General features: G+C 39.9%; 1 protein-coding gene across 1 annotated transcript; it reads right to left on the reverse strand.

Moving 5' to 3' along the window:
* Positions 1-2,898: 2,898 nt before the first annotated feature.
* LOC141632494 (uncharacterized) lies at positions 2,899-3,915 on the reverse strand. Its single transcript, XM_074445040.1, has one exon. It carries the CDS (start codon positions 3,913-3,915, stop codon positions 2,899-2,901), a length of 1,017 nt encoding a protein of 338 aa, XP_074301141.1.
* Between the last annotated feature and the right edge of the window lie 9,642 nt (positions 3,916-13,557).

Here is a 13,557-nt window from a genome sequence, read left to right on the forward strand (position 1 = left end):
TTATTTTTATTTTTTGTTTTTCTAAAATTGTCACTAATAAGCCGTCTCAATTATTAATCCCGACTCATAATTAAAATATAAAAAGCTAATTAAACTTTATAAAATTGCGGGTATTACAGTATTTCCCCCCTTAAAATGAACTTTGTCCCAAAGTTCGCCCAAGACAAAACCTATAAAATGCATACATTACTGAATTAAAACGGTGTTTTACATTACACCCTCCTAAAAAGAAGGTTACGTCCTCTTAACCATATACGTACCTAAAAGAAAATATGAGGATACTTGTTACGCATAAAGACTTCTATCTCCCATGTAGCTTCCTCGACTTCATGATTAGACCATAGCACCTTCACTAAAGATACTTCACCATTCCTAGTCTTGCGAACTTTGGTGTTCAATATCTCTTTAGGGACTTCTTCATAGGTTAGCTGATCATCTAGCTCAATATTTTCAATCTCCAGCACAGGTGACGGGTCACTTACATATCTTCTCAGCTGCGACACTTTAAACACATTATGGACTCTTGCTAAATCTGAAGGTAGTGTAAGGCAGTATGCCACCTCTCCAACTCTATCCATAATCTCATATGGTCCCACATATTTCTGACTCAACTTCCCACGCTTTCCAAATCTCATGACTCCCTTCATTGGTGACACTTTAAGCAACACCTTATCACCAACATTGAACTCAATATCAAATCTCTTCAAATCTGCATAAGTTTTCTGACGATCTTGTGCAGCTTTCATCTTCTTCCTGATTACTTGAACTTGTTCAATCATCTCTTATACCATTTCAGGCCCTACCACCATCCTCTCAGCACTATCATCCCAGCAAATCGGACTCCTACATCTCCTCCCATACAAAGCCTCTAAAGGAGCCATGCCAATACTGGCATGATAGCTATTATTATAAGAGAATTCAATTAAATCCAGGTTCTCCTCCCAAGACCCTCCAAACTCCAGGATACACGCCAAAAGCATGTCTTCCAATGTCTGGATAGTTCGTTCCGTCTGACCGTCCGTCGCAGGATGACATGTTGTACTCATCTTCAATAGTGTTCTCAAAGACTCTTGCATCTCCTTCTGGAATTTAGATATAAACCTCGAATCTCTATTTGACACGATATCCTTAGGAATCCTATGCAATTTCACCACATTCCTCCTATAAGACTTAGCCAACTCAACCTTACTCCAGGTGTCTTTCATAGGAATAAAGTGAGCAGACATACTATTACCAATATCATATTGTTCCTCTTTTGACTCCTTGGTAATCCCACAATAAAATCCATAGATATACACTCCCATTTTCACTCAGGTACTTCCAAGGGCTGCACTTTCCCTTGAGGCCTCTTATGCTCTCCTTTTACTCTCTGATAGGTCAAACACTTACCAATAAATTCTGATACTTCCCTCTTCATTCCAGGCCACCAAAATGTTTTCTTCAAGTCTTTATACAATTTATCTCCTCCAGGGTGAACTGAATATGAAGTATTATGAGCCTTAGGCAAGATACTCCTCTTCAATTCTTCATCATCAGGAACACACCAACGGCCCTCAAAGCGGTAGCTACCATCAGCATCTAACTCAAACCATGTAATCTCCCCACTGGCAGCAAGGGCCCACCATTTTGCCATCCTTGAATCATATTGTTGCTTCTTCCGGATCTCAGAATAATATTCAGGCTCTATAGTTAAATCACAAATACTCTCTCCTTTTCTTATCACATGAACTCCCATCTTTTCAATTTCATCCCTCAAGCTCACGCAGGACAAAGCATTGCATAGGTGATGAATAGATTTCTTACTTAGTGCATTTGCCATTGCATTTGCCTTCCCCTCATGATACACAATTTCCATATCATTGTCACTAATAAGTTCTATTCACCTCCTCTGCCTCATATTCAACTCCCTCTGGGTGTAAATATACTTCAAACTTTTATGGTCTGAAAACACCTTGAATGTCACGCTATATAGGTAGTGTCTCCATAATTTCAGTGCAAACACTACGGCTCCCAACTCAAGGTCATAGGTAGGGTAATTTGCCTCATATGGTTTCAACTGGAGCGAATCATAGGCTATCACGTTCCCATCTTACATTAAAACACACCTCAACCCATTCTTTGAGGCAACAGTATACACCTCAAAATTTCCACTCCCATTTGGTAAGGCTAAGAAAGGAGTTGTGGTCAAGCGCTCTTTCACAGATTGGAATGCTACATCACACCTCTCATCCCACGTAATTCGATTTTCCGTTCTCATCAAAGTTGTTAAGGGATTAGCTATTATCGAGAAATCCTTCACAAATCTCCTATAATACCCAGCTAATCTCAAGAAACTTCTAATGTCAGCCACATTCTTGGGTACTACCCAATTAGAAACTGCCTCAATCTTACTTGGGTCCACTGACACTCTTTCTTTCGAAATCACATGGCCAAGGAATGCTACTTTCTCCAGCCAGAACTCACATTTACTCAATTTTGCATACAAGTTATTATCTCTCAAGGTCTATAAAACTAGCCTCAAATGTTGCACATGCTCCTCTTTAGTTTTTGAATAAACAAGATTGTCATCAATAAAAACAACCACAAACTGATCTAGGTAGGCACTAAACACCCGGTTCATTAAATCCATAAATACAGCAGGTGCATTAGTTAACCCAAAAGGCATTACTACAAATTCATAATGGCCATACGTAGTTCTAAAAGATGTCTTATGAATATCCCCTTCCTTAACTCTCAACTGATGGTGCCCCGATCTCAGGTCAATTTTAGAAAATACACGAGCTCCACTCAGTTGGTCAAATTGGTCATAAATACGAGGTAAAGGGTATCTATTTTTGATAGTCATATTATTTAACTCCCTATAGTCAATGCAGAGTCTCATACTTCTATCTTTCTTCTTTACAAACAAGACAGTGCTCCCCAAGGCAAAACATTCGGTCTCACATAGCCTTTCTCTAGCAACTCCTCTAACTGCTTGTTTAGTTCCTCCATCTCCTTTGGTGCCATCCTATAGGGTGCCTTTGAAGTTGGTCCAGTCCCAGGTTTCAAATCAATACTAAAGTCTATATCCCTCTTTTGAAGTAATCCAGGAATTTCTTCAGGAAAAACATCAGAAAACTCGCACACAACTGGAATTTCCTCCCTGACTGGTTCGGCCTCCCTCAAGTCTCTCACGTGACACATATACATTTGACATTTTTTTCGCAGGTAAGATTTTAAAGTCACAACATTTATAAATTTCACCTTTGGTTTGATCATAAATTCCTTATAAGACACTCTCACCCCTTTAGCTCCCCTTAAAGATATTTTCTGTTGGTAATAGTCTATAAAGGTTCTCTGCTTAATCAACCAATCAATTCCCAAAATTATTTCAAAACTTCCTACAGGAAACTCAATCAAGTCTACTAAGAATACCACTTCGCCAATCTTAATTATAACATCTTTATATATTTTAGTACATCTTATGGACTCTCCAGAAGGTATCCCCACATTGTCATCTATAAGAACTGGGTCACTCAACTCTAAATACTTAGCATGCTCACATGACATGAATAAATGAGTTGCCTCCCAATAAAATAATACTAAAGAATGTTTAAAATTCACAAAAAAGGTACCCGAAATGACATGAGTGTCGTTAGCAGCTACTTCCTTCCCAACCATAAATAATTTCCCAGCTGACTTCCGAACCGAACCTTGGACAGTCGTGGCCAATTGGTTCCTAGCCTTGACTCCACTCGCCTGGGTTCCATATCCCGCATTCTGTCTCTGGTATGAGCCGTTCCCATAATTTTTACTCCCTTGGTTGAGAAACTGATTGTATTTGTTGTTGTTGTTGTAGTTACTTCTATGATTATTCCCCGAATTTCTTCTATAACATTGACTGAAGAGTCCTGAACCCACCATCTCCATTGCCATTGTTGTAGTTATTCCTTCCTCCCGATTTTCACTCAACTCTCACATACCCGAACTTCCCACACCCAAAACATTTCCATTTCGGGACAAAGCCTTGGCCACGGCCTTCACTGACCCCACGGCCGAAGCTTCCACCATTGCCTCCATAACCGCCATGCCCGACCCCATCAGAAAAATCGGCCTGGTACTTGTTCTGCTTCTTACTCCCTCATACTCCTTAACTAATAGTCTCAGCCTTCCTCTTCTCCCCCTTTGCTTTCTTCTCCTCTTTAACATGTCAGTTATCCTCTCCGCATGACCAGCTCGCTGGTAAACCTCTTACAAAGTGGTCGACTCACCAGCTACTAGTCTCTTCTTTATGTTCATAGCCAACCCCTTCTCGAACCTCAATGCCAGCATCTCTTCATTGAAATTCAGATCCTCTACATACTCTGACAGCTACATAAATCGATTATGAAAAGTCTCTACTGTCATGTCATCCGTCATCTTAAAAGAATCGAACTCTGCCCTCATCTTGCTCCTGATATGTTCGAGAACAATTGTAGCTCACAGAATCTTATTAAATACTTCCCGCATCACGTAAAGACTGTTATTATTAGAAGGAGCTTCTCTTATGGCCTCCTTATTACGAGTCCACCACAGCCTAGCTTTTCCCTTCAAGTAGAACGCAGCTTGATCCACTTGCATCTTTGCAGGACAACTCATTAGCTCGAATATGTTGTCAAAATCGCTACACAAGTCTCCTACTAGTGATGGTTCACCCAAGCCATCATACTTCGTTGGATTGTGCCTTGCAATAGCCTCACTCATTTTCGCATGATCTTGGGTCGATCACTTCTAACCACTCTAATATCTTTCTACTTGGCCAAAAAGCTTATGACTCCATTGAATGGAGCTTTGTTCATGATATGCTTCATGCCCTGAATTTCCCTGACCATTTTGTTAACCTAATCACTGAATGCGTCACTTCCCCTTCCTATACCCTTTCTCTTAATGGTGATTCCTTTGGGTATTTTAAGAGGGCTAGGGGTTTGAGGCAAGGGGGCCCTCTCTCTCCCCTTTTGTTTGTAATTTGCATGGACTATTTGAGTATAATCTTGGATCAGATAAGGGACTATGTGGACTTCAGGTACCATCCTCTTTGTGGTAGAATCAAGCTTAATCACCTAGCCTTTGCAGATGATTTGCTGCTCTTTTGTAGAGGGGATAAACAGTCTATTATAGGCTTGTTAAGAGCTTTTGAGTCTTTTTCTAGAGCTACAGGATTGAGAATGAACAAGGGTAAATCTAATATTTACAGTAATGGAGTTGACAAAGCCATTCTTGATGAAGTTTTCAAGGTCACTGGTATGGTTCAGGGTTCTTTACCTTTTAAGTATCTAGGTCTACCTATTGCTGCTAGGAAACTTACTTTTTTGGAATGCTCAACTTTAGTTGAAAAGGTTTCCAAGAGAATAGGGGCTTTGGGGTGTAGAAAACTCAGTTATGCTGGAAGGTTGGTTCTCATTCAGTCTGTTCTCTTAAATTTACATACTTATTGGGCTAGAATTTTTGTTCTTCCAACTACCATTTTCAAACAAATAACAAGCATCTGCAGAAATTTTTTATGGACTGGTTTGGATAATGCTAATTGGAATGCACTAGTTTATTGGGACCAGATCTGTAATGAGAAGAAACATGGTGGGTTAGGGATCAAGGACCTCATTCAATGGAATAAAGCTACCCTGGGCAAGTACATTTGGTGGGTTGCTCAGAAAAAGGACCATCTCTGGGTAAGGTGGGTACACTCTGTCTATATCAAAACAGGCTCATGGCAACAGTATAACCCTCATATGAATGGTAGCTTGGCATGGAGGAAACTATGCAGGATCAAAGAGCTTTTTGCTCAAGGATATATAGGGGATTGGTGGTTACATGACCAGAACCATTACACCATTAAAAGTGGCTATGAATGGTTGAAACCTCATCCTGCAAATGTTCCCTTGTTCTCTTTCATTTGGGTAAAGGAGGCTCTCCCTCGACATAACTTCATAGGATGGTTAATTGAAAATGAAAGACTGCTAACTCGTGATAGACTGCACAGAATGGGGATCACTTCTGATGTGTCCTGTGTGTTGTATGAGAATGCACAGGAATCTCATGATCACCTGTTCTTCAAGTGCACGTATAGTAGTAGATGCTTGGACTTGGTTGCTGCTAGCTTGGGGTGTAACATCCCTTGCACTCAGGTTAGTCAGTGGTGGCTGCAGTACCCCTTTTCTTCAGCTGCCACTAAACATCAGGTGGCTGGTAGACTGTTAGCACTTATGTACTCCCTCTGGTGGGCTCGCAATACCTGCAGAATCCACTCTTATCTCCAACGCCCTGAGTACCTGATCAAGACGGCCAGCATATCTACCCCCTAGGCTGTTGGTAGCTTAATTTCTCTTGTATAGGGATTCTAGGCTTTTGTTGAGAAATGTATATCTTTGTTAGCTAGTGCGCTTTGATTGGAAACATTTGAATGGTTTAATTTAATATATGCTTACCATTTTCACCAAAAAAAAATCTTCCTACTTGGCTTAAGGGCACACATTCCGCATGTTATATGCACAATACAGTACACATAAGAATTCACAGGCTCACATTGCATACTAACATGTTAAGTAAACAAGCATTAGTCATTAATACACATGTTATCATGCAAATGCCATATGATTTTTCACTTTTTATTTGGCATAATTCATGGATACTTGGCATTGGGAAATTTAAATTCGTTTCACTGAACCTTACGGTTCTACACCCTCCACGGGTACTTACCTTTTAGCTAATATGGCTACATTCCATCATATTTGTACCTGCATTTTCCGTTAGTTACATAATCATACAAAGTAACACATAAAAAGCATCCACTCTATCTACCCACTCTCCTTTACTCTCACCCACGTGCCCGGTTCAAAACTAGAAGGGCCATAATCCGAATTAAGGACGTCTCCCTAACCCGAGCTAAGAGGGCTCCTAATAGTTTCTACCCGGTGTTCATTTTATTTAGACACGTCCTAGGTTCATTTAATTCATTTGTTTTATGCCCTACGACCGTCACTCTGATACCATTTTGTAACACCCCCACTTATCCAAGAGTCTTAAACTAGCCATCTCGGATAAATGATGGTGTTACCATCTCAGTTACCTGAGGTAAATAGTACAGAAACTATGAATCAAAGGTACCTTAAATTAAATACTGAATGATAAGATTAATCGTCGGCGTTGGACTACAACACACGGCCAAAGCCTCCAAATAATGTAATGAGCTAAATTAAATTAATTACAAACCAACAAATGAGTTTACTAATAAATGAATGTTTAAATCAAAATAACTAGGTGATTACACGAATCCCAGCGCACTCATCCCATCCAAAGCAATCATCCAACAACAACGCATGTATTAATCTGTTCCCATGATGGAAACAGACATTTTAAGACACACAACATACAGAAAAAGTTAACCTCGTGATCTTAAATAAAATAAAAGAATAATATGTAAATAATACAATATAAACAATGGAATAAATGTCGATTCACATTGCCAATGTCTCAATATAAGTCACCAGTAGTCTGTTGCCAAGGCTTCTGGGCTAACTCCGAACATCATGCCCTGCTTGTCCTATCCAAACCAAGGTCCACGGGTCTTCACCATCCCCGTGCCTGGCCTATCCAATACACAACCATCTCGTTCCATTGCCAACAATAATATATATCCACAATGCCAAAAGAATAATATAAATGCCAAGTATATGCTACCTCAATGCCTAGTTTCTTTAAACTCGATATAATATGTCAATTCATGATGGAAAAGAATAAAATGCCAACGGATAATACAAACATGCCAACAGAAGCTTAAACAATAACATTAACCGCCAATATGCAACCAAAACGTCATGGCCAACAGACAATACTCACTAAACCCAACATCCAACATGCAAATCAACAACAATGCAAAACAAGCAAGTACATAATGAACCTCGCAAGTAAATGTTGAGTAGCTAGCCTACTGATGCGTGCATTTTACATAGAGCTTTTAGGCCATATTAGCACGCATTTCCATGCTTATTTCGTAGTAATTTTACTACAAATATCCCCCGAATAGTCTACTTGGGTTTGTTTTGTATTATTTGCAGATATGAGCAGGAGAAGATCATAATCAAGCCTAAAACATGTCCCTACGCATGCATTTAGGAGATGAGTTGAGTCAGAGCTTGGAAAGTGCTATTTTGAGATGCGGATTGGAGTAAGGAAGTTAGGCGAGCCAAGAGAGTGCTTCAATTTGCTAGTTCCTTCTTGTAAGAGCCATATCTCGAGTTCTAAAACAGCTATTAAGGTTATTCCAGTTAGAGGTAAAATCTTATCCTCTTAGATTTCCAACGCCACCAACCACGCCCTATTTGTCCAAGTAACGAAGAAATGGCGGCCATTTGAAGTTTGGTGCGCAAAGCAGAGTTACGCGCTGAGCTCGATCGAGAGCCCTTCTTTTTGCATCTTGATCGATCGAGAGCTTATGTACTCAATCGAGAGCTTATGTACTCGATCGAGAGGTCTAGTGACTCGATCGAGAGGGGTTATCGCGTGGGCTTTAATTCCGTTTTGTAATTAGGTTTGTTTAAGTTAGTTTTAGTATAAATAAGAGGCGAGAAGTCAGAATTAAGCTCTCTTACTCTCTCACGCCTTATCACTGTTCCTGTAGCGAAGAAACGGAGGAAAATCCGTCTTCCATTCTTATTTATTTTCCGGATCTAAACTCTTGCAATCATTATTTATCGGTATTAATCTTAATTCCTTCTCTCTTTTCTTCTTTTATGCTTTGGTCCTTTATTATGCGTAACTAATTTCCTCGCTAGGACTTAGGGGATCCGCGATTATGATAGAATAGTAATCACCTTATCAGGTTCATGCTATTATAATCTATGTTGTTAATTGTTGTATTTAATTGCTATAGATTAATTGAGTCGACGCAATTAGCCTATAGACCGTAGTAAACCTTGACCTGGACCGAAAGGTTGGAAAGGGTGAGACTCGCAGCGATACATTAGGGCACGATAGTGAGGGCGAAATCTAAGCTATTGTCGCTTTAGGGTGAATTGAGACCGAAAGGAGATATTCGCTACCCCATAGATCGTATTTGTTTTGACACGAGACCGTTGTTTGACTTGATTAATTATGGTGAACCGACTTTGTCTTAGTTTGTTTCCTTTCCCTTGATCTACTCTTTATTTCTCTTGCCCTTCTCTCTTCCCTTTTCTTGCTGTAGTTTAGAAATCATTTTCAAAATCCCGTTTGTGACCGAATAAGCGAACCTAGAAATGATACAATAGCCTTCCCGTGGATTCGACCCTACTTGCCACTAGCTTCGCTAGTAATTCTTAGGTAAATTATTTTTGGTGCGAAACGACCGCATCAAATTTTGGCGCCGTTGCTTTGGAGGCAATTGCCCTATCTTTTTTTTGTTTCGTTTATTTCTTTCCGCCTCGGGAATTTTATTCCTGCTGGCATACTCATCTCCTTTGCTAGTGTTGTTTTGATAGGTCTTACAGGTCCTATCGGTGGTACTTCGGAGGAGTCCACCTATGTTCCGTTCATCGGAGCAACAGGTGGTATTTTGTGAGAGATGTAGCACCGTGGGACATGATGCAGTTTACTGTTTTGCAGATCGTGACCAAGTTTATGCTTATCAATAGTATAAGCGTAGTCACTATGTTTCGTTCCCACCTTGCAGTTATACACCGCCACATTCGTACTATCAACAAGGCTACCAAGAGCCTTCTTATTCCTATTCACCGCCGCAACAACAAACTCCCCCTCCTGCTGTCCAAAATGAAGAGATGGATGAATTAAAGTCGCTAATAGCGACACTTACTCTTCAAAAGCAACAAGTTGAAGAAGCAAGAGAGGCCTCTATCAAAGGTCTTGTGCATCAATTTGCGCAATTGAAAACTGAGCCAGAGGATGTTATTTATGACTCGGATTTCGAGAAAGTCTTCAATGTTGCTGCTTCTGATTCAGCTATGGAGTTGGTCGATCGAGCAACTGAAACAGCTTGATCGACTGATTGGGATGAGGATTTCCCTCGATCGAGTGACTTAGTTGCTCGATCGAGTGGTTTTGTTGAAGAGGGTTCTCGATCGAGCGACCACATTGATCGATCGATTGGTTTTGGTGAAGAAGGGACTCGATCGAGTGATTTATTCACTCGAACGAGCACAGTAACTTTGGACAGCACTGTTTCATCACCCGAGGTTGTCCCGACTAGCGATGAGAAGGTAAACGAAGGTCATTCCAACGCATTAGAAGGTAATATTTCTTTTGTTGACCCCGCTATAATTTGTGTTACGCCTTCCGTTAATTTATATACTGCTTTTGAATTAACGCCTCCGCCCTAACTCGGGAGCAATTTGGAGGAAAATCGTTCTGTTTCTTCTTGCGCAGGTCTAGTGAAGTTGAAGGACCCGGGAAGGGGATCGCAAGATTCTATCCCGCCAAAGAAGAAAGTGCGGAAAAGGGTTGATAGAAGAGTGTTGGACGCTATAATAAGCCGCTGTCCGTCTTGTTCTTTGTGGGGGCCGATTGTGAAGCTCTTAATGGTGAAATAATCGCATTCGATCGGAAGCCGAGTAGGAGGCCGTGGATTTGCTGACGAAAGATGGTCAAGCTGGGACCTATCTGCAAACTAGCGCTGTCCGGGAGGCAACCCGGAGTTTTTACTTTTTTTTATTGTTACTTTTTAATACTTTCGTTTTTGTTTCGTTGTGTACTTAATAAACTGCGGAATTTTTAGCCTTGGTATTTAGCGGTATTTTTGGGACGTTATTAGTTGATTGCAGGTACAACTACGCTATTTTGTCGCTTTCTGATGCGACAAAGGCTTCGGTCGAGTCTTTACTTACTCGATCAAGCGACAAAGCCACCTGAAGCACTCGATCGAGTACCTCCTTACTCGATCGAGCAGTCCCAATTTGCATGCCCTCGATCGAGCTCCTTCCTTGGTCGATCGAGAGAAAAGCTGGCCATATGTACTCGATCGAGCGGTTGTTTTGTCGATCGAGTACCTGCACCTCCCATGTCTGGTTCGGTTTGGGGAGGTTCGTGGTTTGCGCTCTTTTGTAAGTTTCCGACTCATCCTCTCTTTAGTTTGCATTTTCTTTTTCTTTACTTTGTACAATGGGGACATTGTACAGTTTGGTTTGGGGAGGGTATGCATCCATATCGTGTCTGCATGTTGTTTTTACTGCATTTATGTAATCACGTTTCAATTTCTGCATGCATTGTTGTTTAATTTCAAAAATAGAAAAATTCATAAAAATCAAAAAAATTTCGAAAAAACCAAAAATATTACGTTTAATTTTGCATATTAGATTGAGTCGGATTGGAGTAATTCATTGCTGATAATTGTTTTTTTTTTGCTTGAGCCTTGCATTGTTTCACATCTTTTAGCAAAAGTCTTTTGCAATTTCTCGAATTTCGTTTCAAAATTTGTTCAACAAGTAGACTTGACTGAAATTTTGGCAAACTACATTACTTTCTGAGGTTTAGAGCTGATTTAACTGGTGTCATTTATGACCAGTTTATTTAGGATTGTGAGTAGTTACTCCCTGCATGTCGTGTAACATTAATTTGCACAAGTATGACATTTAATTGCTTTTTGCCTGCATACATTCGGGTTAGTGGATGGTGTCACAGGTTGGAGAGTACTTGCAATTTCCTTTTTCTCATTCTTCCCCATTAACTCCACTTTTAGCCAAAACTGCCAGTTGATCCATAAACTACACCCAAATCTTAGCCTACCTTGCGTTTAGCTAGTTTAGTGTTGTTTTGTGGTACATGTTTATCGTACCTGTTTTGGTTTATATTCATTTGTTATGGAGAATTTAGAAGTTGATGTCGGAATTGGTTATATGGAAATATTAGCTGAAAATCAAGAGATGAAAAAAAAAGACTGAAAAAAAAAGAGGAAAAAATGAAAAAGAAAAAGAAAAGTGAAATTCCCAAGTTCTAATTTGTATTTGTGAGGGAATTGTTAGCGCATAATAAGCTAATTGGCTTTTTGTTTCCGATTCATCTTCTATTTGGATTTTAGTGAGTTTTATGCCAAGGATGGTACTGAGTTTATTATTATTGGAGTAGTAAGTCGGATGGATTTATTTCGTTTGATAGGTTCTAGCTTAACGCTTTAACTCCTCTTATGCAATATTGTTTTGCCCCTTTCTACCCATTACCTCACTTATCCAAACTTTTGCAAGTATTCGGCATGTGATTGATCCTGAACGGTTGGAATGTATGCGTACGGTAGTTAGAACTACTTATCATACTATATTGCATGCACGATTGTGTTGGTCGCAGTTAGGTGAGCGACTGTTATTTCTTCTTTCTCTTTTACATATAATTTGCTTACCATTTGCTTTGTTGAGAGAAGAGTGACCTGAGAGAGTCCAATTTTGAAGTCTTGCAAGGTCAAACGTTCAACATCTTTTTAAAACATGCATAAGTTCGTTTGCGTGACATTGAGATTTTAGTAGTTGATTCATGAGCATTAAATTGGTTCAAGTCGACGGTTTTCAGTTTGTCCGTGTTTTACTCCTTTCTAGTTAATCTTTAGTTAATTGCATGAGTTTTCTTGAGGACAAGCAAGGGTTTGGTTTGGGGAAGTTTGATGCGTGCATTTTACATAGACCTTTTAGGCCATATTAGCACGCATTTCCATGCTTATTTCGTAGTAATTTTACTACAAATATCCCCCGAATAGTCTACTTGGGTTTGTTTTGTATTATTTGCAGATATGAGCAGGAGAAGATCATAATCAAGCATAAAACATGTCCCTACGCATGCATTTAGGAGATGAGTTGAGTCAGCGCTTGGAAAGTGCTATTTTGAGATGCGCATTGGAGTAAGGAAGTTTGGCGAGCCATGAGAGTGCTTCAATTTTCTAGTTCCTGCTTTTAAGAGCCATATATCGAGTTCTACAACAGCTATTAAGGTTATTCCAGTTAGAGGTGAAAGCTTATCCTCTTAGCTTTCCAACGCCACCAACCACGCCCTATTTGTCCAAGTAACGAAGAAATGGCGGCCATTTGAAGTTTGGTGTGCAAAGCAGAGTTACGCGCTGAGCTCGATCGAGAGCCCTTCTTTTTGCATCTTGATCGATCGAGAGCTTATGTACTCGATCGAGAGCTTATGTACTCGATCAAGAGGTCTAGTGACTCGATCGAGAGGGGTTATCGCATGGGCTTTAATTCCGTTTTGTAATTAGGTTTGTTTAAGTTAGTTTTAGTATAAATAAGAGGCGAGAAGTCAGAATTAAGCTCTCTTACTCTCTCACGCCTTATCACTGTTCCTGTAGCGAGGAAACGGAGGAAACTCCGTCTTCCATTCTTATTTATTTTCCGGATCTAAACTCTTGCAATCATTATTTATCGGTTTTAATCTTAATTCCTTCTCTCTTTTCTTCTTTTATGCTTTGGTCCTTTATTATGCGTAACTAATTTCCTCGCTAGGATTTAGGGGATCCGCGATTATGATAGAATAGTAATCACCTTATCAGGTTCATGCTATTATAATCTATGTTGTTAATTGTTGTATTTTATTGCTATAGTTTAATTGAGTCGACGCAATTAGCCT

This window comes from Silene latifolia, chromosome Y (assembly GCF_048544455.1).
Source record: "Silene latifolia isolate original U9 population chromosome Y, ASM4854445v1, whole genome shotgun sequence".
In the NCBI taxonomy this organism is placed as follows: Eukaryota; Viridiplantae; Streptophyta; class Magnoliopsida; order Caryophyllales; family Caryophyllaceae; genus Silene; species Silene latifolia.

What these genes read in the sequence shown, in the direction of transcription:
- LOC141632494 (XM_074445040.1), bottom strand. Translation starts at nt 3,915, where the DNA reads ATGGCAATGGAGATGGTGGGTTCAGGACTCTTCAGTCAATGTTATAGA.